This window comes from Acanthopagrus latus, chromosome 12 (assembly GCF_904848185.1).
Source record: "Acanthopagrus latus isolate v.2019 chromosome 12, fAcaLat1.1, whole genome shotgun sequence".
NCBI classification, from domain to species: Eukaryota; Metazoa; Chordata; class Actinopteri; order Spariformes; family Sparidae; genus Acanthopagrus; species Acanthopagrus latus.
The window spans coordinates 3,409,523-3,437,442 of record NC_051050.1 but is presented as its reverse complement, the minus strand read 5'-3'; the positions used below and the strand labels follow the sequence as shown (position 1 = coordinate 3,437,442).

The 27,920-nt window shown below is 41.2% G+C and overlaps 1 protein-coding gene across 2 annotated transcripts; it reads right to left on the bottom strand.

The window, feature by feature from the left end:
- Nucleotides 1-26,726, bottom strand: pip5kl1 (phosphatidylinositol-4-phosphate 5-kinase-like 1). 2 transcript variants are annotated; one of them, XM_037118031.1, is made up of 10 exons: nucleotides 26,582-26,726; nucleotides 18,859-19,074; nucleotides 9,558-9,608; nucleotides 9,318-9,472; nucleotides 8,707-8,831; nucleotides 7,873-7,907; nucleotides 7,718-7,773; nucleotides 7,482-7,594; nucleotides 5,563-5,725; nucleotides 1-1,284 (listed from the first exon to the last, which is right to left on the bottom strand). In XM_037118031.1, the coding sequence occupies exons 2-10, from the start codon at nucleotides 19,072-19,074 to the stop codon at nucleotides 855-857; spliced, it is 1,344 nt and encodes a 447-aa protein (XP_036973926.1). In that variant the 5' UTR covers nucleotides 26,582-26,726; the 3' UTR covers nucleotides 1-854. The 2 variants fall into 2 exon arrangements, with proteins under 2 accessions (XP_036973926.1, XP_036973927.1); XM_037118032.1 differs by lacking the exon at nucleotides 26,582-26,726 and adding an exon at nucleotides 25,701-25,724.
- Nucleotides 26,727-27,920: the final 1,194 nt, after the last annotated feature.

The window sequence follows — 27,920 nt, the reverse complement described above, 5'->3', positions numbered from 1 at the left end:
TGTTATTTCAGCGTCCTTCTGATCCATTTATTGCATTTATCTGCATTACATTTATTGTCAGATCACAGAGAAATCTCTTTGTTTTGGGTTCATGCTGATGTGGTTAAGCAGATTAAATGGATTTATTAATCTACATGCAGGCTATAATTACTATTTATTGATTTTAACACATCTATTAGGAATGTGCCATTCAGTGGAGACAGACGGACACTCACTCTGCAGCTGAGAACTGGGCACCAGTCAGCCTAAGGTAGAACTGGAAGCTGCAGTCATCCAGCTGGAGCTACAGACGGTGAATATCATCAAGCTGGGTGTTGGGTAGAAATGTAGCCTACAAACAAGCTGTCAGGACTTCTGCAGAGCCCCCACGGCCAAGAGTTAGGCACTTATTCTGCTGATGTTTGAACATGAAAGCATGTCAACATTTTAAGGTAGAACCCTAAAAAAAAGTATGAACTTGAAAACGAGCATATAATGGAAGCTCCGAAGATGGATACACAGTGGATTAGAACATACTGTTTTACAAAAAAAACACTATTTAGCCCACTCCAATCATTTTTAGTGAGTATGGAATATATTTTTGTTTGCTCAAATCAAATTACTGATTGCACATATCCAGTCTCATTGTTTTGCGTGAGTCAGAATGTGTACTGCGCACTCACAAACGAGACATAGATATCGTGCCAAAAAAGGCCATGCCTGTGTTTGAGCAGGTGGCAAAATGAAAGCATGTGAACAGATGTAGATAAACTTGTTTTAATGTGCCTGCATGTATGTGGACTTTGGTTGTCCATTTAGTTTGTTAGCCATGCTCAGTGAGTGCTGTTGAGAAGTGTCCACTGCTCACCCATAGTCTACTTGGTATGGTCCTGTACCCAGTGACATAACCTGAGGCAGTAAGTCTGTGGACTGACAGTGGAGAAGGACCGGCCCGGATGTCTCAGCCTCTTCCACAAATGCTCCAGCCTCTTCTTAAAACTGTAAACTGTGAAAATGTCAATGATGCCGATGAAGTAGCGCTGCTCAGGCCCATCGATGACATGCAGAGGATTCTTTAAATTGGGCAGTAAACGTCGGTTTTGGGCCCTGAAATCTTGGAGCTCGGCAGCGTCACAGCCCGATCCAGTTTGAAGAGTGTCACCACTGAATGCATCACCTGCTTGTGACGGCTTAAGACAGCTGCCATCGACATCAGACGAAGGTAAGGTGGAGTCCTCTTCTGGGACTGCCCCAGGAACCGCAACTATGCCTGCATGAATAGGGCTGGAGCCTGGATTCACAGATCTAAAACGATAAAGTCACAGGGAAGAGAGTGGGGTATGAGTCAGAGCAATTATGTGGCCTTACTCACAACTCACGGGCATTGTAGTGGCACAGCAGATGATTCCAGATTAAGAACAATGAATCCTTGAGATGATGGTGTTGCCACATCATTATGTGGAACATAATCATAATTTCATCGTATTACTCAAATGAGAAGCTTCCAGTGAGTGAGGTAAAGCCTTCAGAAGAATCAGTGAAAGGAACTATGATGTTCTTAATGTGATGTGATCTGGTATGTCACATTACAGCACCTAACATGTCAAAGCATAGCACAAGTTGCAAATTAAGTAATGTGTTTTTGCTTCATTCCGATATGTAAGCATACGAGCATGATATCATTTTTGCAGAAATACCAAGAGCCAACTCACTCCTTTGAAAATGTTTTTATTATCTATTGCATGAATGTGTTTCAGCCCATCACGTGTATTGAGCATGAGCTGCATGGCGCAAGACTTATGCTGCGTTCCAGACAAATTGTATTGTACAAACTTTTCTGACCTCCTACTAATGCACCACATATAAACAAAGCAAAACAGTATGAAATCAATTTCATAAAACTGTTTATTCAGTTTACTCAGTCATGAAAATATCTTTCTCTTCTCATTAAAATTTCTTCACCAATACTACAGAATGCTCCTCTAATGGTATAGACTGAATTACATCGGTATACTACTACCGATTTGAGTTAATTAGCACCAGATCTGTTTAACAGAGAGCACTTTATTAAGATTAACGCTATAGAGAGAAAGTTTTATCTCTTTTCTTCTCTATACAATGTACACTCAAACTATTATAGATGTTTTTAGGTGAGCTTTATTTTAGGTGCTTAAAATTGGCTTTGCATCTGGACCCCGTTCACTGCAGTACAAAGCTGAGCGTCTGGGCTGGAGCAGCTCTCTACTTCTCCACACTGAGGCTGCACTGATCGCTGATTATAGTAGGGAACAGATCGACTATAGATATGTACTTTATATGACCCCACTTCAAAAAACACGAACTATCCCTTTAATGCACCACCAAGCAAGTTGAGAAGCATTTCATTTCCCGGCTCTCCACCTCTAGAACGAGCTTCCTAAATATCTGAGGCCTGTTAAACTTTAAGTTCATTACTGTTTACTGTGGCTTTACAATGAGTTAGATACATAACCTCTTCATGATCTGTAATTATACATTTGTACACATATTTATTTTCCTTTGTTTTATTATATTTTTATATGCAATTTGTAAAAGGTCTGTTTTAAGGTTGTGGAACAAACTGTAAGTGAACTGCTGTCAGTAGAAAACAAAATAATCAAATCTAGCCTGATGGATTGGGGATCTTTTGTTACATGTTTCCCGTTGTACACAACTCGTACCGAACTGGACTGGAGCAAAATGGGTAAGTGCAGGGCAGGATGGAGTGAGTGAGAGAGGCAGTGAGGTGACTGTGACAGGTGAATTAGTCAGATCACATCTGGCGGACAGGAAGAGAATACAGCGACTGGGTGTGAGAAGATGGGAATGTGGCTGGAGGAGGGGCATTTATGTAGCTAAAAATGATGAAAACTTATCATTGGCCCATGTGTTATGACTGCTCTGGGGAAATAAGTTGGTACTCTTGTCAGTGCAATTTACAGAATTCTGAGATTTCTCTCTTGTCATCATAGTTTTCTTGAAGGTGAAACAGGTGCTTGTTACACAGGGGCATCAAGATTAATTAAATAATGATATATTGCACCACATGTTGTACCCTAAGGTCACACTACTTCTAGTAGAGAGAAGCTGACTCAGTGTCTGCATTTTAGTATTTCTCTGAACCTCTGTGTTGGCTACAAATAGATTTATTAGTTCCATGGTATTTTCTAATATTGCATCTTATATAATGTTACATGTGTAAGCAGGATCCAAAGGTTATCAAATGCGTGTGTGTGTGTGTGTGTGTGGGTGCGTGTGAGAAGTTGGCTTTGACACTTGAACAATGACACTCTCTGTTTAGGAAAATACATTTTCCCCTTTTTAGCATGAATTACATTTTTATTTTAAAGATTTAGAGAAATTCGTTACAAAAATAGAAATGTAAAGAAGTTGCACTTTCACATGACATCAGCACATTTAAAAGATTCATTGTAATTCAGGGAAAAGGCTGGGGTATTTATAGTCACTGTCAGTAAATCCTCTAAAAGAGACCAAAACTAATGTGTTGGTCAGTACTGTCTGCTCTCACCACCCGTCTGTGTCTAACGACCACAGACGGTGGTGAGAGCAGACAGTACTTAGCAAATCTCGGAAAGGCTCTCCACCACACTGATGGGTAAATGTTTATACTGAAACAGAAATGAAAAGCCAGCTTGACACCATCCAGCTTGACACATGCACACACACACATCATGGAGCAGAAATATGGTGTTTCTTTTTGGTGTAACATGAACACGTTATCGATATCACCTTTGCCATGCCTATGCCTTAATCTACTGCATATGCAAGCATGCGGTGCACACCAACACTATTATGCATAGGCGTAGGTGATGTGGTGATGCCTGATACTGATAAATACAATATTTCTAGTTGCTTTCTAGTTGCATGTGTATCAGTGCAGGGTTGAGTGAACCTGATACCACACACCTGATGTGACACTCAAGAAAAAGAAAAAGAGAATGACTGTTATAAATGTTAGTTCTTAACTGTGTGAGTTAGTATTGCTTTTAGGGGCTATATTAACCGCAGTTTGTTTAAACAGAGATTATTTTTTGATTATTCAGTCCTGCAGGCGGGCGGCTGTAGCTCAGTGGGTAGAGCAGGTTGACTAGTGATCGGAAGGTCACTGGTTCAAATCCCAAATTAGCTGACCGTGACCTACTTAGGTGCAAAAAGTAGCCTTGAATGGTCTTGATTGCAACTGCAAAACAATTATAGCATCCAGTAAAACAAACTGTTAAACCCTGTTATGAAATGTAAGGATTACAACTTCAAGACACTGACTTTTTGGTTTGGCTCCGGGCAAGGCTGAGCTGCATGTCGAAGTGTCTTTGAGCAATATACTGAACCCCACATTGCTCATCTGTGATGAGCTGGCGACTTGTCCAGGGAGTACCCTGCCCTCGCCCTGAGACAAGGCTGGGATTGGCTCCAGCAGCAACACCCCGCAACCCCATGGAAAGGGATAAGCGGTTCGGACAATGACATGACATGACAGTCCTGCAGGGGTTCCATGCTTATCATACTATGCTTTGGACAGCAGATAATATAAGATTCACTCACATAATGTAGACCAATTTACTGACTTTTCTGCGTTAATCACATTAAAAGTTGCAGAAGCTAGCCTATTACTTTGCCACCGAGGTGTCTAACACAGGAGTGACCAAGGTGACGTGCCTCACTTTCAGTTTGATCACCATAGGCTCTGTGTTGCTTTCCTTGCAGAATCCAAAGGCCATCCTTCAATAGCAGCATAACAATCTCTTTATTTCTTCCACTGTGAAATGTGAACAATGTCCATTTCCAGTTTTCATCAAAGACTCAGCTTACAACATGACCACCAAACACAGGGGTCAAACACACGATGTCAACAGTTGCTTTCCTACCTTTAAATCTGAGCCCATAGCCTGGTATTACAGTGACACCCAATGTTCAAACAGTGAGCTACAGTCCATTTTAGAAACATCGCAATAACATATTTGGTTCCTAAAAAAGTTATTATCTATCTTCTCCCCATGAGAAGGTGCTGTTAGGTGGGGTTGATGGAGAGTGCATCATGTCTGATGTATTGAAATGTGAAGAACAATTTAGAGTAACAGACTCTAACTCAGATAATTTTTTGTTACCACTGTGAAGATTGGTTAGAGGCCATTTATCTCTCCACACAAAGGAATTAATTAGTAATCAATGCATTTTCTGAAAGAGCGCCAAAGATCCTCCTCCCTCTAAAACACGCCTCCTAGACCAGACAACGCCTGCTGGCCCTCTTTTACATTCTCTGGATTTTGCCCACACCCTTCTTTTGGCTTTCAGTTTCTGAATCCACCTGCTTGGCAATGCGATCCCTAAGGTGTTTTTGCCATTGGCTTTTTATCTGTATCTGTATCTGACAATGACCTACCCAAAGTAGCTGACCATGACCTACTTAGGTGCAAAAAGTAGCCTTGAATGGTCTTAATTGCAATAAATGACAAAATTGCAACTGCAAAACGATTATAGCATCCAGTAAAACAAACTGTTAAACCCTGTTATGAAATGTAAGGATTACAACTTCAAGACACTGACTTTTTGGTTCTCATGATGAGAGTAGCGAAGGAGAGACTCTGGTGGCGTTCATCATGGTGTAAGGGCTGATGGGCCAGGAGGAGGCTGTAGTCCAACACATTGAGCCTTCGGAGGAAGTGTGTGTCAATTTCCACCTGTCGAAGGAGCCAGGGTCGCTGCCGGTCTGCACACACACCGACCACATAACATTACAACTCAAACAGAACTGCACAGCACACATACAGTATGTTTAATACATGAACAAAACCAAAGGCATACAACCAATTTGATTGAGATTTATTTGAACTAGAAGTTTGCAAGATGTTCATTTTAGATGGAAAAATGTATTTTAGCACAGTGTTAACATTCAAAGCTAAATCAGTAACAATGACATCAATGTAGTGTGTTTTACAGATGTCTACTGAGTTAACATGCTTACCAGCTAGCCCGAAAAACATTGTGTGGCAGTGAATGGAGAGAAGCAAATATTTTTGAGCCCACAAGAATCATACATATGATGTTTGTGAATTTAAAAGATAATTTTCAGTAAGTCAATAAAGTCTTAGCTCATAAATAAAGTGAAATCTCACGTACTTTTCTGTTAAAGCACTCAGTGAACTACATCGTCTCAGTCAACACGTCGCTAACACCAACATGGCCACCAACTGGGCACAGCAAAAGTATTTACAAAGCTGAAAATCACAATAAATTTGCTAATACTGACAACTGCAGTTATGTGAAAGGAGAGTTGGTCAATTCTGTGAGCTGCTAATATACAGGAACAGTTCTACAGCGTTTAAGTTACTGTTTTTTGGTGAGTGTTCAACAAGATATTTTACTGATGTTTCTGACATTTGATTAGTTTGATGGCAAACTGTGACTTTCTCAAGTTATTATTATTATCTTTTTAAATTTGAGGAAAAAAATTCAAACTGGATCAAACAATTATCTTTCTCTATTCATTCACTACTAACCTAACAAAGTTTTTCTGAAATAAGGTCTCATGGGGCAAACAGGAAGGGGCATGACTTCGTCTCTCTACAGCTCTATCCAGTCATTAAATCTGATGTGGACACAGGCCATCTCAATCCACTTCTAGCTCAGTTGGTGTTGGTGTGTGTCAGCAATGTAAGTGAACTATGTGTTTATGTATTTAAGCTTTAAAATATTTTAAGAGGCCATGCTAATTTTCAGGTTCATACTTTTATTTATGGGTCCTTGTAGAATAGGCTTACGTACTTTAATCTTCAAAAACACATATTTTCTCATATGGTGCATTGCTGCAGCATCCCTTTCCACACTGTGTCCTGTGTCGTTCTGGCTACAGAGTGAGACCTCACTCAATCTTTGATGATGACTTTGATGATGTAGCCAATAAGATGCAGAGTAGGGTGGGTCATACTGAGCAAAGCAATTTGATCTAAAATAACACTGCTGCAGCACTGACGTAACACAACAGAGTCAAGGCAAAACCCCAAAAAATAGAATATGATCTCTTTAAAATAAGTAGCCTATGGATTGTGTGTAGATTGAAGGCTTACAAAATGTGAGATAGTACCAGAATTTTAGTTTAGACACTAAAAAAATGAACAAACAATAGAATGGAAGGAAACAACAGGTGTGAATGTACTGTGCTGAAGAGATATCTACTGTCCTTCCTCATTATACCACTAACAAATTCAGGCCACTAGTTGACAGATAACTGAGCTAACTAGCTAACAGCAGCTACAGTTAGCACATGGTAGCGGTTAGCCTGTTGATATGTTGCCCCTCATCAGTTGGAGTTGTAATTTGTGAGTTGACCAATTCTTACATACAGTTAGCTTTAAAAACAACATATGATTGGCCTGAAGGCGGTGACATCCTGCCACCCTTACCACCCTCTACACAGCTTCATGTAACTCACAGCACAAAATAAACATTATATTCAGTTTCCTTACCCAGTGTGATGTACTGCCCTTCAAAATTGAGGTCTTTGAGGACCACAATAATCTGGCTTCCTTCTGGTGCGGGCTCTGTCCAACGACTCACCTCACAGCCCTTAATGTCATATCTGGCAACACAAAACACTAATAACATCTGGACAGATAGGTGACACTGTCTGTTTCTGTGCTGTTAATACCATAGAAATTCTAAACATGCTTTGCTCGTTTGGGGACAAGCAAGCCAAGCTTACCTGGCACTGATTCGATCATCTGGATAAAACACACTTTGCATAACAATGAAGTATTTCTGCAAATGACAAGTGGAAAAGGAGATGTGCTTTATAATACCATGTAACATCCGATAATCGTAATGCCACATACAGCAGTGATTAAATGTGATCTGTACCTTTCGTTTGTGTGGGATTTTGATCCTGTGGACACCTTGAGAAAGCATTGAGAAATAATTCAGTCCACAAACACACAGTCATATTAGCATTCATCTTAGTTTGGTTTCTGGCCACCTTATCAATCAAAGTCCAATATTCACTCTGTTTTTAGCTGAGATTTTGTTCTCTACCAACTCCTGCAAAATATCCACTATGTCCACCAGCTAGATGGAATCATTCACAGCTCCATGGTGGTGAGAAGAGCAACAGAGTCGGGTGATGTTTTCTCGTAGGTTTGTAACTAAAAGCGGCTGTTTTCATATTGCTAATTATCTTTGGATTAAGTGCAATACAAAATATCAAAAAGTGTAGAATGTTGTGACCCTTTGGAGGAGCCTGGTGCCACTGGTTGGGAATCACTCAGCTAAACTACACAGCAGTACACTTGATTATTTGTAATTAAGTGTTTTTTCACAGTGTTTTACTGGTAGTTTTACCACTCAGAAAAAAGGACCTCAATATTTCTTTCTCCACAGAACATGGATAATCTATTGCAATAACGTTTTCTGTTGAATGTGAAATTGTGTGTGTGGTCAGAAAAGCAGCATGCAACATTGAGGTTTTTTTGTAGCCCAAACAAACACATGTGACACACATGTGATGTGAAACACTGGTGATACACATGTGATACTTACTGGATAACTAACTGGATCAAACACAAGTTTAATCTTTGATAAAATATACCTTTAAACAAATATTAATAGATTTTTTTTGTTCTCAAACATCATAGCGTGCTCCCTCTCTGCTTTGTTTAGATGGGCCAAATACAATGTGTCTCTGTGTGATGTGTGTACCTAGGAACTTGACAAGCAGTGAATGAGGATATTTCCTCAGGTGTTCCATGTAGATCTTCAGGTTGGCCAGAAGGAATTTTATTTCCCTTTTGTTCTGGGTCTTCAGAAAGAAGCGTTTATCATTTCTAGAAGATCAAAAGTAAAGAGTAAGTGGATCAATGAGTCAACAGCCCAAATCCTGGACCTATTTCTGGCAAAAGTGTTTACAGGCTGTCCACACTGGCTGTGTGAGCGGTGTGTGTGTATGCCCTTGCTTCTCACTTTCATTTTCGTGTCCATATAAACAGGTTAGAACAGACACTGGCTGTGTGAGTCGTGCTGCTTACACTCAGAAATACAGAGTCTTGCTTGTTTTTACCATGACTCGTGTTCTGGTTGTCAGCAAAAGTCAAAAGTCAAAGTCAAAACCCATGTAAACAGACAGAGCAGGCAGGAGCCACACTGCAGCAACAGCTCACATGCATCCTGTGTGGCCAGCCTGGTAGGTTCGTACTTGGGTTAGAGTTGGTTACGTTAGTATGGTTACGGATATATTTTGGTCTTAGGCAAACAGGATTTAAGTCCAAAATAAATCAACTGCGGAACAACAAGTGCGTATATGAATGACTCACGTCAGGAAGAAGTCAGCCTTGCTCTTGGAGTTGCTGATGAACTGGAGATAGCAGTTTTCAGAGCAGAGTGACTGCTGATACTCCTGCTCTGTCATTCCTAAAGAGCCACGCAGGCTAGCAAACACCGGGCCGGCAAATGTCTCCATTGTGAAATCCTACATACACACACAAACACGCGCAACTGAGTATGGGGTACTTTTTCAAACATTAAAAGTATGAGTCACAGTCACATCCACTTACCTTATGGATCTGTGTGACCTCTAATCTAAAATCATCATCTGACAGTTCATTCTAGAATAGGACAAAGAGGAAAGGTGTTAGTGAGAATAAAATTAGGGGAACACACAGTTCAACACCAATTCAATTAATCTTCAATGGGTCCATATAGGAAGCACAAGTGATTGTGCATCAATTTCACCTGCTTTGGTGCAGATGAAAAAGTAACAACAGGTGGAATGGAGAAGCACAAGCAAGACAATCCCAAAAAAGGGAATTGTTTTGCATGTGGAGGCCACAGACTATTGCTCTCTCTTCATCTCATCTTACTGATTCTTCTCTTGTTTGCGTTTGCTAGTGTGCTTGTCACTGCTGGTAGCACAGGTAGCCCAGCTCCTCTAGGATGGCACATCCATATATGTGGTGACAAGAAGGTTTGCTGTGTCTCCAAGCTCAGTCTTAGGAACATGGAGGAGATACCAGGAGACCTGCCGTTACACAGAGACAGCTGGACCATAGAAGGGCAACCCAGCAACAGGACCGGTATCTGGTTCTTCGTGCATGGAGGAACAGGAGGAGCACTGCCAGAGCCCTGCATGCTGACTCCATGAGGGTGGCATGATGGCCCAACGTCCTCTAGTGGTACCTGTGCTCACAGCCCAGCACCCTGCAGCTTGACTGGCATTCACAAGAGAACACCAGAATTGACAGGTCCATCATTGGCTCCCTGTTCTCTTCACAGATGAGAGCAGAGCTCATGTGACAGGTGTAAAGAGTCTGGAGACGCTGGCCATAGCCAGCGGTGCCCTGACTGCACTCACTTTGATTTCACAGAGGTGATTTACAGTAGCTCTGACCAGGACTATGACTCCAGAATGACGGAATATTTTCAGATCTCATTTAGTGAACTGAGGATTTATTGAGACCAAACCAGAAGTAATTGTTGAAAGATATACCAAGACTGTTTCGGTGAGTATAATTTCACAGCTGTTTAGTTCGAATTAAGAGTTAGGGAAGAAATTGAGCCTGTGTTAGTTTGGTAAAAGGTGGAGAAACTTTCATTCAGAGGGTGCATTTGTATTTTTCTGTAGAGTCTGAAGAAAAAGTGTGAGTTTATTTGTTTTTTTGTTCACTTTTTAGACCAACTAGCAAACTCACATCTACACACATCTCCCAGCTGCAACTATGAGGGGACTAGCAAAAGTATCCAAAGTAGCTTGACTGTCCCATGACTGTGTCACAGCACCTGCTCACTCAGGTTCGCTCTCAAGAGCAGGAGACAGTTTGATAAGTAATGTCATGGCTTCTTACGGTGTTTTGAGGAATTGCAGCTGGCCATCGTGGGTGATCCTTAGTGTTGCCAGATGGAGTAGTGCCAAAGGTATCTTCCTTGCAGTCAGCTTTTTCTTCACCCGGTCAAATTCTTTTTGGTGTTTAGTGACATTAGTGGTAACGTCAGGGTGGTTTTGGGAGTAGTGCCTTGTGTGCCCACTCTGTGGCAATTGGGTCAAATATGTCAGGGCTGAGGATAGAGGGGAGCCAGGCAGTGAGAAACTTCACCAGGTCTTTACCTTCACAACCTTCCAGATGATTTCTGATTCAGTTGTTGTTGCGCCTGCTATAGTTTTCTAATTGATCAACTTTTTCAAGCAGGTAAGGTGAAGCACTGTTTTGTTCAGACCCACTAGTGTGTCTTCAGCGGTGCTGATACAGTCCTCTGTCTCTGTGACTCTTGTGACCAGACCGGTTATGTTTTTTATCCATGGTTTTTATGACTCTATCATCTATTTTATTTTTTTTTCTTTATCTTTTTCGGACTTCTCTTGACTGGTCTGGCTATCCTTGTTCATTCTTATGTTGATGGGTAGGTGGGGTTGTTTTGTTTTTATGATTGGATTTGTGTTCATTTATTAGTAATATATTTGTTTTGGTTTTTTTAATAAATACAGTCTTTAATGGAAAAACACCACCAGGATAAAGTCAAGTTGCAGGTGTAAAATAATCTTCTTTCTATCTTTTAAAAGAAGAGTCTGAAACATGTAAACAGTTTTCAGGACATAGAACCAATAGTCTGTTGATATTTAAAAAATGTTGATGCGATAGAGTTTAAAAGTGGTGTAGTGGAAAAATACTGCACATGGTACATCCTTTAAGCAAAGTGATAAATCATACCTCACTATGTGGCAACTGACAGATGGTCTGGTGGATAGAAAATGGCATCTGTAAAGACTGGCGAAAGAGGAAAATGTGCTAGGGCTGTTTTCCTGTTATGATATGATATGACTTTCAGTCACTGAAGAAATTCATGTGTCACAGCAGCTGTTCAGTTATAGATTTAGAAAATAGAAATATACAATAAAATATAATAGAAATACAAAATAAAATTCTACCGCTAATAAAAACATAAAGACTAAATTCAATCTATTCACTTTCTACACCCAAACAACCATGGACAATTAATTTCACCCATAAATACCATACACATGGGGTGTGGTAGTATAGGCCTACAAAGTCTATACAATTAAATATAATTGCACCGATACATTAGACTGCACAGGAACTAAACAGGGAAACTGTACAGGATAGCTGCAAATGGAAATAGAGTGTAAATGTTAGGGATGTGCTGTATGCATACATATGCTTTATAAAAATGAATAAAGAGAATGTAGCCCCATTCTCAGTCAGAGACAGACACTTTCTGCCAGTCCTGTTGCAACATGACAGTGCTGATGTGCACAAAGCCAGTGAGGTGTTGGACCTCACTAATGTTCTGGTGGCTGAATAGGAGATAATCCCTGCTGCCACGTTCAACCTTTAGTGGATAATCTGAAACCAACAGTGGAGGCTGCTATAACAGCAAAGAGAGGGGACTCCTTATTAATGGGTGTTGTGGAATGGGTTGTACACATACTTTAAATATAGGCTACAATTGAATCTTGGCAGCATAATCCTGGAGAGTAAATATAAAATCCTACTCTTACATGGAACTGCTGTTAAAACACACACGCACAATGCACACAAACGTGCATGTATGTGTGTTTGTGTTTTTCTAACTCTATACAGCACAGCACCTGATAGGACTGTCATCCATCAGCCTGTTGAGTCAGCAGAGTGTGTTTGAGTGGGATTAGGGTGAAGCAGCAGCAGTGTGTGTTGACCTGCCCTGTGACTGTTCATTCAGCAGCAGCTGGACGGACCCTGCATACCACTCACTGGTTCAAGGCCTTAGTCAGGAGGGGATTTCCCCCTTTCAGCTCCCGTGTTTGTATATTTTTACAAGGAGGAAAACAACTGCTGCAATTACCCGTCAGAGCTCTTTTTTAATATATTTGAGAGGGATTTAACATTGTTCCTACATTAAACAGAAATACAACAACACAGACACATTCTCTTCTGGCCAGAAATCTATGAACAGGGGATTATATGGTTGGTCTAAAAATGTTTAAATACAAGTTTGATTTTAAAAAGTTCTGTAGAATCTGACCGACAGACAAAACTCCTGATCTTTGATTTTTGTTTTGGAGGATTCAGCACTGTCGAGTCACACTGGGTTTGATTGGATTCATTTCACATTAAGAATTTTTTTTTTTTATTGAAACACAAAAACACCAACCAACACTTTGATAGGAAACCCTTAGTTTATGATAATGAGCAGGGTATTAACAGTTGAAAAACATGTTTGTCAGTGTGGTCTGGTTGACAAATAATGTAATGACATCACTGTGTAAATACCTATGATTTTTTGGTATTCACACAGTGATATCTTTCATCTGTCAGTCATTTCTGCGCTGCAACATCTGAGTACTTATGGACACACAGGATGGCCTCTGATCTTGATTCTAATACGCACAAGAAAAACTTGAGCTGTCAAGCTGGGTGGTAGTGAAAATTCTGCCACTCTGCAAATATGTGACTCGCAGCAGAGCCAGACACTGACATTTGTTGCAGTTTCTCCACACAAGCAAGCTCACCAACACTGCCACCAATTGATGAGGAAGCTGTTTGTCAAGGGAAGATGTTACTGGATGAAGTTCTTTACACTGAACGCTTGTTCAATAAAAGAGTGAGAGGTGCACCATGCCCATATCACACACACACACACACACACACACACACAGGGAAAACAGAAGAAACACATGGTAGTAAATTGAGTTCTTTGTCATTTAAAACAGAGTGATGAGATATGCAAACATTCAACAGGTCCGCCAGGAGTTGTGACGTGGTGTCTACTCCACACAACCTGATTGGTTGATGCGTATGTGGGCATATGAGGAAGGACACCAGACTGGTGCTTTTTTGCCACGTTATATTCACATTCTGTGTGAAAGTACTCGTGACAAAAACAGCAGTTCCAAAGAAAGAACTTGATGTGCAAACTTCATCAATCAAAAAAGCACCGATGTGACATACAAGCTGAATTCAGCGAACCTTTTCACAGAAGGCTTAGTCACTGTCTTACGTGAAAGTTTCATAATGATCCAGTAAAGAGTGAAATATTCCAGTAATCAGCGGCTGTAGAACAGTGTTGTACGTCAGAACGAAGCAGCCACACAAACAGAATCTGTGATGCATCATACCACTTATTTCCTGTCCATTCCGATACCAAGCAAAATCCAGGCTGGTATCACTGGTAACATACACTTGGTATAAAACCTGATAAATCTGCAATATGTTTTAAGCGTGTACAACTTTGCTGTTGCTGTTGTTTGAACTTTCGCACAAACAAATGTCCAGACAGACTTGAATCACTTCTTTACTCTCTCTCTGTACACATGAGCAGTCGTCAGTCAATACTCTCAAGGGGTCACTAGACACTTAAATATCTATGAATATTTTTGTATATCATAACATGCCTCAATAATTATCAGAGAACTGAACTGAGAAAGTATGTTAAAAACACACACAGGGACAGTGTGCAGTGAAAAACTTAATTCATATAGACCAGAGGATTTCCAAGTCTGACCATGAACCCTCAGACAAATGCAAGATGGCTAACTTAAGGCTGTGTCTTCGCAGAACTCCCAATCCTGTTTCGTTTTTGTCGGCTTAAGAGTGTTTCTTTCGACATGATACCAGATTGTTAACCACAACAAAGTGTTCACCTACGGCTGACACGAATTTCATGGAAATCAATCCCTTGGGTATGTCTGAGCTGGTGCTGGAGGTTACCAGGAAGAAGTTATGAAGCAGACGTTGTAAAACTTGGACAGAATTGCCAGCAGCCTGAAGGGTTGAGGTTTGTTGTGCAGTACAACAAAACGAAGCGCAGATATAAGGATGCAGAAGAAGCTGGGCGCTTTCAGGACAAGCTGATCTGACCACAATTACCAGTGAGACATACAAATAAACAGATGGTATGTTACAAATCAGTTTCAGGCTCCTCCACAAATTTGATTTTATTCTAGCTTTTCACTGAGAGTTTTCCTTTTGAGGGGGTGGCTGTGGCTCAGTGGGTAGAGCTGGTGGACTGGTGATCAGAAGGTCACCAGTTCAAATCCCGGAACTGAGCTTGCTCCTTGAACAAGATACTGAACCCCAAAGTTGCTCCTGATGTGCAGATGCCATCAGTAAGGGTCAATGAGCTGGCAATCGCTGCCCATTGTGTGAACTGGATTTGGCCCCCCAGGGGAAAACGGCAACATCCTGCGACCCTCATGGACCCTTTCCAACCTGGCCATTATCTGAGCATTTTAAAGGACACTAGAATTACTTTTGCCCATGGGTTCTCAACAGTAACTACACTCTCCTGCCATCTGGTGAATTAACCAAAGCTTGTTATGTTTGTTCTTTAACTGCTGACTTTAAACAATGCTGTGCTCCAAAAGGATTTTTACATTTAAATACCTTTAAATACCTCTCTTATTAGATCTTTAATGTCAGCACCCTTGTGCTCTTTTTCTTTTTTGATACTCTTGATGTTTTTTTCTTGTTTTTGCTACAGCTTTAACACAAGTGTTTACATAATTTTTAGGCTGAGGTTAAGAATGTGACAGAGGTCCAGTGGCCTGCGAGGTTACATTATGTTCTGTGCCATTTAAAGGTGCCGTGTAAGACTCAACTTTGGTTGCTCACTCATTTACTGTGGATAGGAGTGGGGGCCGATGGGAGGATTTCCCTGTTCTGACTTTCCTTTTTGTCCCTGAGCCCATAACCAGTGGGTGTTTTTCAGTTGTTTTTCCAGACATGAGACTTTATAGTCTTATCTGGCCTTGTTTGCTTTTTGGGTTGGGTTCTGGTTCTTTTTGTTTTGCTTGGCCATCGTTTAGGACAGCTCTTTTCCTACATGACAGTGCTATTTGTGTCTTGCGGACATTTATTCCGCCTGTGAAAATTATACCACAGCTGGGATGAGTGTCACTAAATTGGTAACAAAATGCAGCCTAGGCTTTTTGTTGTGAATGTACCTGAGTCAAACCTCTGTGTAAAAGCATAATTACAGCAAAAGACGCACTTTTAAGATTTACTGTTTTTTTTTTTTGTTTTTGGGTCAACTCATTTTCAATGGGAGTGCTACGGGCACTTTTACGATCAAAATCGCTATTTTTAAAACACTAAGGAGGCTCGACACCACATGAAACTTTGCTCGTAGTATCACCAGCGTCTCTACACATCAACACGAGCATTGAGAACATTGTTTGTGTACAACAAGTTTTCTAAAAAGAAAGTTTTTGAACTACTCACGTTAGCAGATGCTTGTTCCGCTAGCAAGTATCGATCTCCGAATGCAACTTAGCATGGAGGTGAGTTAAGGTAGAACGCTCCTAAAGCTTAGTTCCATATAAATGCATGGATAATTTGTTGTTTTGTCAATAGCGAAAACCAATATTGACCTTGAAGTTGAAAAAGGAGCCTCATATAAGAAGCAACACTGAAATAAAAAGCAAGTCACATGAGATATCGTGTTGCGTTGTTGCCAGAAGACAGTAGTTCCATCTTAACTCTCCTCCAGGTTACGTCACATTCGGAGATCACCACTTCTCCACTGGCAGGATGGTGGTTAGAAGAACAAGCATATGTTAACATGAGTTGTCCAAAAACTTTCTTTTTAGTAAACTCTGTGTACACAGACAATGTTCTCAATGCTCGTGTTCATGTGTAGAGACCCTGGTGACACTACGAGCAAAGTTTCATGTTGTGTGGAGCCTTCTTAGTGTTTTAAAAATAGTAATAGTGATGCTATCATAAGAGAGCCCGTAGCTCCCATTGAAAATGAGTTTGACCCAAAAACGAAAATACACTAAATCTTAAAAGTGCCCCTTTTGTCGTAATTATGCTTTTATACGAATGTTTGACTCAGGTTCATTCACAAAAAAGCCTAGGTTGCATTTTGGTGAGAGTTTCGCTTTAACCTTGCCAATATTTTACTTATTCTAGAGAAAGACAAGACGTCAGATTGCTGCTCATCCAATAGACCTATCAGCCTGACTGGAGTGGATTGTCAATTGTTACACAAAATCCTTGCCAGGTCTGGAGATTTATCTTCCTACCTTATCAAACAGGATTATTAGGAATAGGTTTTCACACTCAGATGTCCGATACCTTCTTAATGTGTTACAATGTGTTTTGCAAACCTAACGAATTAAAGAAACGGGAACCAGCAATAGGCTGACATAGGCTGAGAGTCAGTACAGGATCCTTCACAGATTACAGTGCACACCCCAGTCTTTTTCCTTTTCCATTCTTGGAAAGAAAACACAAGTAAATCCTAGTTTGTTTCTGTTGGGTATCTCATGTGAAGGGTTACCTTTTGACAAGTGTCTGGCAAAAACTACTGAATAAACACATTGTATTAGCAAGGATATGCATTCTATTTCAATGGATTGAGCCCAGGCCTCCAACTGTTAACCAGAAATCCTCAAAGTTTTGCCAACACTCAGTTTTGAAGGGGAATGAGAGGGTCTATAATAAGTTGTTGGCGCCCTTTCTCCCAGACTGTACAGTAGATGTAATACTCAGGGGACACTGCAATGTGGACGGGCATCTCTCTGGTACCCTAATGGAAGCCTCATGCTCCCTCCTGGGTATCCTGTTGTGCTGCCTTAGTGCTGTATTCCCTGATCTGCGACATATCTAAGCTCTATGAACTGTCCATGTTGTGTGCCATGTAATGCTGCAATGTCTATCTGTTGCTCTTTTTTTTCTCATAACACATGGCCTGATTTGCGCATACCAGTTGCTGTCATGTATGTCTTGTTCTCGTTGTTTCTTCCAAAAATGCAATACAATATTTTAAAAAATCAAAAAATAACATAGAGCTCATATGTTCCAAAGTAACAGACTGAAATGATTATAGAAGCAGGCGGGGCAACAACTAATGACTAAAAACAGCTAAAATTCAAGGTTGAAAATAGGTGAGTCCAACAACAGAACAGTCCAACAAAATAACAAAGAGAAGTCGAGCAGGCAACCCAAGTAACTAGCAAAGAAGGAGCTCAGGGAGAAACACAGAGACTCATGAAAGAGGAAACACACTGATTCAATACACACCACATCAAACTAATGAACACATGAATCACAGGTTACACAGAAAAATGGGAAACTGAAAACCCAAAGCCCTAATAGTAACTTCTGACCATGTTGGTGGGCAGCCAAATCAACAGCCACACAACAATATTGACCTCTCTGTTGTTTTCAGAACACCAGCATGCTCCTGTCCATTTTACATTATTGCCATTTCTTTCCCACCGTGCCCCCTCAGAGGGTGTGCCTTGCAGTATAGACTGTCTGTGTTGCTAGCATGGCAAACCTGTGGCCCCAATTAAACACAGCAGCATCTATAGAGTGGTGCAGTCTGTAACCCTAAAACCCAGAAACAGCTTCAAGATTTGCAGAGTAAATGTGCCACCATATTTGTTACAGTGACATGAATGTGTTCATGGAAATGTTTAAATTAACTGACAGCAGCCTCTGGTATCATGTGTGAGTGTGTGCACAGCGTGAACCTGTCTGTCTGGATGATGAGTCTTTTAAATAGCAGGGAACAGACTGCACCTTTGACCATAGACTAGCTTTTTGCTTGTCTATGGTGCTTTCCCTTACTGCTGCCTCAAGCTGTCAATCCACCATCAGTGCGTCTGACCACATCTCACAGTGAGACCAACACGCCCAGGGATGTCCAGGTGGTGCAGGTACATATGCTATTTACACAATGTGGGCAATTCTGTTGTATTCAATTCTGCTGTATTTTCTTTGGAACTTGTAGCCAAGCCTGTGAGTTTATACACTTGACTACTGCCATCTGAATATCAAGCTGGAACAGTTCAAATATCATGTATGTGCGTATGTACAGGTGATTGAATTGTTGCCTCTGCTGACCCGTACTCACTGTAGGTGCGGTGTCAATAGTGCTTTGGGTGGCGGCTGCCAATCCCTCCTTCATCATGCAGGTCAGGCTGTAGAACTCGTGCTGCTGATCGATCTCAAACAAGCCCAGAAGCTTCCACTGCTGCCTCAAACCTCCCCACCTCCTCCTCTTCACTGTGCTGGGGCGCTGACGGCGACCAGACGTCTCCAGGTCACCTGTGGCTGCTGACATCTCCATCTGGGCCACAGAAAAATGCACAAATCCAAAACAAATGATTGCTACAGTCACATGACACTGTGCTGATGAGGTTTTCAAAGCTGCCACAAAAAGACATCAAAGATTGAGCCAGAGAGGCTCCTGACGAACACAAGGACAGCTGACTGTCAGTTGAATCTTAACAGAGTTACTATGGAGACCAACACAAAGGGTTCACAGCTTCATGGGCCGTGCTGCGGTTTATGGCACCACATTTCCACCTTTAAAAAGACAATATTGGCACATTAATTCATGTACTATAGGAACAATATATAGTAAATGGCCATAAAAACAAAGAGAAAGAGCCAGGAAACAGTAAACAACACTTGTGCTAGTGCAAAATTTACTAAAAAAAAAACAACATGTAACTGAATTTAATGATACTTAAAAAACTTGCTCAAATTCACTTCACTTCGGAAGCTGCTAAGTATTTATAGCACATGTAAGAGGGTAGAGATATTGGACCAAAATGCATTTTACATAGAATTCTACATCATATCCATCAGGATCGTTTTCAAAATGTTAAGTCTGGTGATATTCTAAATTACAGAACCCAAGTGCAGACCAAAACCAACAATGAATGTATCTACTAACAAGTGTTGTCTGTCTATCTGATGTATCTTCCTCCTCTGTGTCACAGAGCTCCATTGTTGTCCAAAAACAATTAAAACCACATCACTGAGCCACACTGTTAGACTGGCTGACCTGTGCACCAAAATGTTTGTTTTCTCCCTGTTCCCAGCCACTGCAATCACATCACAAAATTGTACCCCTTTTGTAGGTTAGCGAGCTATTGGGTAGTTCCATGGCAACAAGCATGATACAAAGCTCCTTGCACCTTTTAAGCTCTTCACACTCACAGCTTCGCTTGACCGTGAAACAAAAGCTTCTCGTCTGATCACAACCTCGTGCGACCTTGTTTGATGGTCCGCTTGAGTGTTCAGGCTGCTGGGGTTTGAACACATCAGTTGCTGCAGGCACACACTGATTTAATACACCATCAGACCACACCTCGCTTTAAGACCAGCACGCCCAGGGGTGCCCAGATGGTGCAGGTACATTTGCTATGGGGGTGATGAGTCTTAGCTCATTTCATATATGATTGGTTATTTAAGTTTTTCATTCATTTTATGGTGATGTAGAAAATAATTAATTGCACTCATTGCTATGGACTAGCTGAGACTTGGTGGGTTTTATGTTGTGATATGACAACAGTCAAAGGTTGTAAACAGTCTATGTGACAGTTTGCTTTTGTCTTTCCTTGTGTAACTTGAGTCAATACAAGATATGCTGTTTTGTCCTGGCAGGAAAAGCTTAAGCATCTGCCTCCAGCACGTTGTAAATGGTAAAACCACGATGACTCATATAACTCAGGTCTCCCACATTCCTGTAGTGTTTCCTGTAATTTGGGAGATTTCCCAGCTGTGTACCCAGTAATGCCATGGAAATGTACTGCAGTAAGGTCAACCGAGGTGTAGAGTAACACGTAGGCATGCATGATTGTGCATTGTCTTCCTCAAAAAACTGCGGCTGAGTCAATGTACTGTCCTCCCAGGAGAGATTCTCACCAGTATAACGTGACTTACTGTCCTCATGATCACTGTGAGCTGCATTATTCCTTTAAAGTGACAGCGCTGTAGTCCTCTCGAGCTCTACATGGGACAGTTGTCATGAAAGCTTCTTCCAAGTTGAGCATAGCATGGTCATGTTGTTTTGAATCTTCAATTAAATGTAAAGCAACAGCTGCTGCTCTTGTCTTAAATAATATTGCATCCACTGTAGACCATAAGATACATTGTGCAGCTGTTCTTTACTTAAATGTCAAAGGCCTTTGACACTGTAGATCCCTTGGTACTCCTCAACAGATCCGATACTTACATGATCTCGAATACTTTGAGATGATTTAGCAACTACCTTCCAGACAGCGATAAGGGATAAACCTGGGCGATGTTACATCTGAGTTTCTTCCAGGGCACTGATTGAGAAAGTTCCTCATTATGAATACCTAAGCTACCTGGATTGATGACAAATTTGCTTTTAAGACACACACAGACAACTTAAGTAAAAAATTTAGGTACGCTACTTAAAATCTCTTATCATCACGACAGCACTCTAATCTCATGCTCTGACAAATTAAATGAAAAAATCCCGTAACTATGGCTGCTGAAGGCTGCTAACAGCTCATCCGACTGTCCAACTTGGCCCATGTGGTTGGGCGAGCTACCTGTCTGTCAGGGGCGATTCTAGGATCAGACTGTTATGGGTGTTCAGCACCCACTCATTTAAAATTATATAATCTCCTCCACAGACATTAAATTAAATACAATTAAATATTTGATGTGTTTTTCAATAACAATCTTTTTTTGCTCTTGTGAATTGGCAAACCTCCGCTTCGGAGATAATGCAGAGTCACTTGTTGCCTCACTTCTCTCCTCCTAACATACTGCTGCTCACTGTGACAACATCTCAGTGTTTGTTTCATGTGACTAGAATTTTTCCTCCAGAAGGTTTCTCTTTGTCCATGTAATCAGCAGCTCATGTTGATGTAAAACACACCTGAGTGTGGACTCTGACACCTGTCTTCCAGCAGCTTCTAATTCATTGCAGACTTTTTGGTTGACTCTTGACCCTCCTGACCAGTTTCCTCTCAGCAGCAGGTGATAGTTTGTGTTTCCTTCCTGATCGTGGCAGTGACACAACTGTTCCATGAACTTCATACTAACAAACAGTTGTTTGTACAGTTGATCTGGCTCCAAGTGACTTTCCTGACTTGTTCAAATCAATAATCAGCTCTTTCAGATTAATACTGAGCTCCTTAGACTTGCCCATTATAGTGTTAGAGTATAATGGCTGTATCAAACAAGCTGTCGTGATTTGGACTTGTGTATGGAGTTTTCTGTGCTTCATTCTTGGGTTTTGTTTCATGTGTTCTCAGAGGTGCTTTGCAGAGGCTGGCCGTGGAGGCTTCCCTGGCGTTCCACTCGTTCCATCACAGAAAAATGAAAGCTGTAGAAATCATTGGAACTGAAGACCGCAATGATATACATGTTCTTTACAAGCAGATCTAACATTGTTTGACTACAACTGTATCTGCGACAAAACTGCATTGGATTTTGATTGCTGAAATTGAAGGCTTATTTCTGTTTTAAATTGAAATCATGACACCTGGAGCTGCTGAGCACATTTATGTTTTTTCCTGTCTAACAATAAGCACTCTTTCTCAACAGAGAAAGGGGCTGTGGTTTGTCTTTTGTAATCAGTTTCTTTCGCAACCAGATAGATGTTCTAACAAGATCAACTTCATCAGCATGGATAGAAATAGCAGGGTTATTTGGTAACATGGTTGCATTTATCAGCTAACAATGGCAGGGTTGCAAAACAAAACTGAGTTTGAGCCCCTTTGCTGACTTTTAGTATCTCTGGGCTCTGTGCAGACATCTCACTTCAGTGATGTCACTGATGCTCTGTAGATGGTACCAGTGATGTTCTGGTGGTTTTAATCAGCCCCTGTAGAGCCTTTGTGTCCTGGGCCATGAAAACCTGTGACAGTTTGTGATGGTTCCAGCCTGGATGCTTTTTATTCCTTCTCTGTAAAATATGACCAGATTATTGCTCTGGAATTTAGCCTTCCAAAATTTCTGTAGAAGTAGAGCTTTTTTGACCGTTGAAACGAGGGTGGTGAGGTGTGATGACCACGATCAGTGATGGTACTTTGAAGGGTCACAATCAATTATTTATATGGTGGGATTATATGACTAACCCATAGGTTTCCATACCATTTTCCCATGAAACTGAAATATAGATACATTCAAACATTACACAAAAATCCATTCATCTATCCATTGTCTGTAACCGCTTTATCCCTTTTTTATGGGGTCACAGGGGTTTTGCTGGAGCCAATCCCAGCTGTCCCTGGGCAAGGGCAGGGTACACCCTGGACAAGTCACCAGCTCATTGCAGGGCCCTTCAGTGATGGCAGAGAATGCCACGCAAGGTGCCAACTGCACATCAGGAGCAATTTGGGGCTCAGTATCTTGGTCAAGGACACTTCGACATGCAGCTCAGCTCAGCCTGGAGCTGGGATTTGAGCCACTGATCACTAGCCAACCTGCTCTACTCGCTGAGCTACAGCGACCCATTACAAAAAAATCTCAAATCAAAATTCAATATGATCAAATTAGTATTTTGTGAAACTGCAAATAGTCATCCCAACATTATTGTTGCAACTTCGGTATGGAAGTATGGGATATTTGGTAAAAATACTGTGATATTTGATTTTGTTGAGATGGGCTTAAAAACAACGTTATATTATTTTAAGGTCATACTGCTCAGCCTTAAATAAGCTGAGCTGAAGTCAACAAACAGTGCTCTTGTGTTGCTGTTGTTATTTTCTATGTGGAGACTGAGTGGAGGGCAGTAGATATGGCCTCTGTGGAACCTTTGGTTCAGAAAGCATATTGGTGAGGGTCCAGACTGGCAGGGATGATGTCTCTGATGTGCAGTTTCTCAAACTACTTTATCAGGACGGGCCTGAAAGTTACACAGCAGGAGTCATTAAGCCTAGACACAGTAGCCCTTTTAGGAACAGGGACAATGATGGCTGTCTGGAGGCAAGAGAGAGCAGTCCCTTGTTAGAGTGAGATGTTAAGAATGTCAGTAATAACATCAGCACGTGTTTTTAGTAAGCAGCCAGGTATATTATCTGGACCAGCAGCCATATCTATGTTCAACTCAGCAGGATTTCTCTCACACTGGCTGTTGTTACTGACAGTGGCCGGTCCTCTGGAGGAGGAGTAGGACTCACAGTCTTTGTTGTGGAGACAGAAGTGCCAGAAGTGACCCAAGGACTAGCAGTTTGAGACACCTGTAGTAAACTTTGTCCTAAAATTAAATGTGTATTCTACCTGTGAGGCAATACAATGTTTGTTTCTTCACAAAATGTGAGTAAAGTGATTCCAGTATGACATCCAGCCATTCTAAGAGATGTAAGCATATTTTGACGATTGAGAACAATACTGTGAAGTCAAATAATGACATTCATTTTCGTTAAAATTACAATAAACTGGAAAACAATAACTCATATCAGTAGATTCCTATGTATTGTACCTAGTTTACTACTCCTGCATGCCCTGAGTAATGACGTCAGAGACAGTAACGGAGACTATTGACTCCCTATTGAGTCAGCCAGCCATTTAGAGCTGATGTCGATGTTCTCCAAAGATCGTGGAAAATCCACTATCATCCATCATATTTGTTTGCTCTCTAGCTCACTGACAAAATGGAAGCTCAGACCTGCATTAAGTTTTTTGTTTGCTAACAGCAATCTGACAACATATTATATTACATTTATTTTAAAGAGTTGGATTGGGGAAAAAAAAACTTAATTTGCTGAGTTCAACAGCTGCAAGAAACAGCCTGATTATCTATTCTGTTCCACTGTGAATGGTTGTTTATTTTCATGGATAAAACTATCAAGATTTCATCACAAATCACACCCTGCGTATGAGTATATTTATATTATGGTATTATCGTACTTTCATGAGCATTTGTTGTATTATTTGTTGGTTTTTGCTGCGGCTCTAGCAGTTAAACTGCTGCCGCGGAAATGACCAATCAGATCGCTTGATCAGAACTACTTGTGTACTCTGCGGATTGACTCGGCGTCACATCTACATTGTGTCCACTGAGGCTAAGCTACACTGGCTGGCCCCACCGGCTTGAATAGGCAGTGAATGCAATGGCAGCTCAATTGTCCAACAACCACCACTGTTTATCCGGTTCCACTGGACTAAACAATGGCCAGTTAGCAGCCCTGGTGTATGACACACCGTTCCTTGCATGATTCGTGTTCTTTGATCTGTCTTACAGACTTTAGTGTGAATGTGTGAGTGAGTTTACAGAGTCATTAGGTGAGTACCCTCTAAATCACTGGCGTTTCACTGGACGGGCTGCGGACACCAAGGAGCCTGAGCATCTGACATGAGGACCGACAACATGTGCTCTCCAAATGTCAAGCAAGTGATGCTGTGTGGGCCGCTTCTTGACAACATGCACATCAGCCGTATTTCCAGTCCTGGATCACAGATGTAATGGAGGTTCAAGCCTCAAACCTCATTTCACCCAGCACTGTACTTTGGGGTTGAGGGGAACGTTCCTGCCTTGTGATGACTAATTTGGTTTTATCACTTGGATTTATTGTGCTCCCGTAACTATTTCACAATGTTACCCAGTTATCTGGTATGACAAATTAAACAATTAAAGATGTACGACTGCATATGTTTCCAGATGGGGAGGTTTTAACAGCTTTAAATGGACAACCAAAGTGCTTAGTCATTATGGACTGAGGAGCAGATTTTGCCAAATTTGTCAGAACCTGGTTCTGTGGAATGACACACAGCCTACACGTGGACATCACCACTGATGATGAGCCAGTTAAGCGCTCACTCTAAGCTCAAGAAGCAGGGTTTATACAAGGATACATCATTATACACTTCAATGTCAAACCCAGGATGTCTAACAGCGTTATTAAGCCCACAATAAACCACAACACGAACAAATGTACAGTCGCATATAAATCTGACATCACTACATGAAAGTGTTGTACTTGCCTCGGTGCGGCTCGTGGATGCAGCGCGGAGCAGGTCGGTGCGCAGCCGCCTGGCTCTCTCTCTCTCTCTCTCTCTCTCTCTCTCTCTCTCTCTCTCTCTCTGTGTGTGTGTGTGTGTGTGTGTGTGTGTGTGTGTGTGTGTGTGTGAGTGAGCGTCACATGTCAGCCTGCGGTGTGATGACTTCGCGCGGAGCCTGCGGTCACACCCAGACACTGCCACTGAGCTCTCTGCGCACTCTCCGCTCTGACAGGCTCGCATCACGCAAATACAGTCAGTAGTTTGGGAATTGTGCGAATGCCAGAACGTAAGTATTGAACGAAACATACGCATCAATAAATAAAAAATCGCTTAGCTGTTCACCACATGGTTTTATAACAGAGAGGTGCACAGTCATTTTCGGGTGCAGGAGAAAAGAGGAGCACTCACCCCACCGACCAATTCTCTATTTCCACCCCAGTGATGCCAAACTGCCGTTCACAGTGGCACGCTGTGCATCAGGGACAGCACTACACTAGGTGTGTTTTAGCTACATCACAAATCTATATAGCACTAGTTAAAGTGAAACTCTCGCCAAAATGCAACTTAGGCTTTATTTGTGAATGTATATGAGTCAAACCTTCATGTAAAAGCATAATTACGACGAAAGAGGCACTTTTAAGATTTACCGTTTTGGGGTCAAGATCATTTTCTCAGTGCATGGGGCACTTTTATGCTAGCATCAAAATCGCTATTTTTAAAACACTAAGAAGGCTCGACACAGCATGAAACTTTGCTCGTAGTACCACCAGGGTCTCTACACATGAATACGAGTATTGGGAGCATTTTTTGTACATGTTTGTGTGCACAGAGTTTACTAAAAAGAAAGTTTTTGAACAACTCACCTTAGCAGTAGCTTCTTCCTCTCCTAGTTGTCATGGCAGCCGAGAAGCATCAATTTCAGAATGCAGCGTAACTTTGAGGAGAGTTAAGGTGGACTGCAACTGTCTTCCAGCAACAGCGAGCCATGCGATATATCACGTGATTTTTCCAGCTTTTTATTTTAGTATTTTTCTTATATGAGGCTCCTTTTTCAGCTTCAAGGTCAATATTGTTTTCCACTAACGACAAAAACAACAAATTATCCATGCATTTATATGGAACTAAGCTTTAGGAGCGGTCCACCTTAACTCACCTCCATGATACATGGCATTCCGAGATCGATGCTTCTCCACCAGCAGGACTGCATGGGGTGGAGGAAACATCTGCGAACAGGAGTTGTCCAAAAACTTTTTTTTTTTTTTTTTTTTTTTAGTAAACTCTTTGTACACAAACAATGTTCTCAATGCTCGTGTTCATGTGTAGAGACCCTGGTGATATTATGAGCAAAGTTTCATGTTGTGTTGAGCCCTCTTAGTGTTTTAAAAACATTGATTTTGATGCCAGCGTAAAAGTGCCCGTAGCACTCCCATTGAAAATGAGTTTGACCCAAAAACGAAAATACGGTAAATCTTGAAAGTGCCTCTTTCGTTGTAATTATGCTTTTACACGAGCGTTTGTCTCATATACATTCTCAAAGAAGCCTAGGTTGCATTTTGACGAGAGTTTCACTTTAAGCCCCCTCAATTTAATGTTTCATTTTATCATTAAATACTATGTAAAAGTTGATAACCCGTCATTCTAGGTATGATCAGCTGACAGGCAAAGGGTCAAAGATGGGCTCATTAAACCAGACAACAGGCGTGCATGAAAGTGCACAGGGGACACACGGTTCTGCTGCTGGAGGATGGCTGTGGGTGATTCATATCTTCCTCATCAAAGAATTTCATCCACTTCTTGTTCTGGCTGCATTTTGGATATTTATTGTTTTGTAGTGATATCCGACATCTGACAATGATTACAGATGCAGAGTTATCTGAACATGCATATGGAAGGAATGAACCTTTTCTTGCTGTTTTTTGAATGTTGTTATTAATTGTGGCGCTACAGTGCCGTCCATGTTTAAGTTGTTCACCTCAGCACCTGAAGGAAGGGTTTTTGTGGTGTGGCGGTCACTTGTATCAGGCTTATAGAGATTCTGTTGTATATTCTTTAGCTAAATTCAATTGCATACAATTATATGCTGGTTATGCGCTGTGTTTATTTAAAAAAAAAACAAAAATGAACACCTCAAGTTCCTAGTTCACTTCAAGTAACTCCAAAGTTTTGAAAATGAACTATTCCCTTCACTCGCCGCATAGCCTA

Excerpts from the sequence above, each read along its gene's own strand:
- pip5kl1 (XM_037118031.1), bottom strand. The coding sequence starts at position 19,074 with ATGGAGATGTCAGCAGCCACAGGTGACCTGGAGACGTCTGGTCGCCGT. Across the intron at positions 9,609-18,858 it reads CTATTGACACCGCACCTACA|AATGAACTGTCAGATGATGA; the intron begins GTGAGTACGGGT and ends GTCCTATTCTAG. Across the intron at positions 7,774-7,872 it reads AAATCCCACACAAACGAAAG|AAATACTTCATTGTTATGCA; the intron begins GTACAGATCACA and ends TGTCATTTGCAG.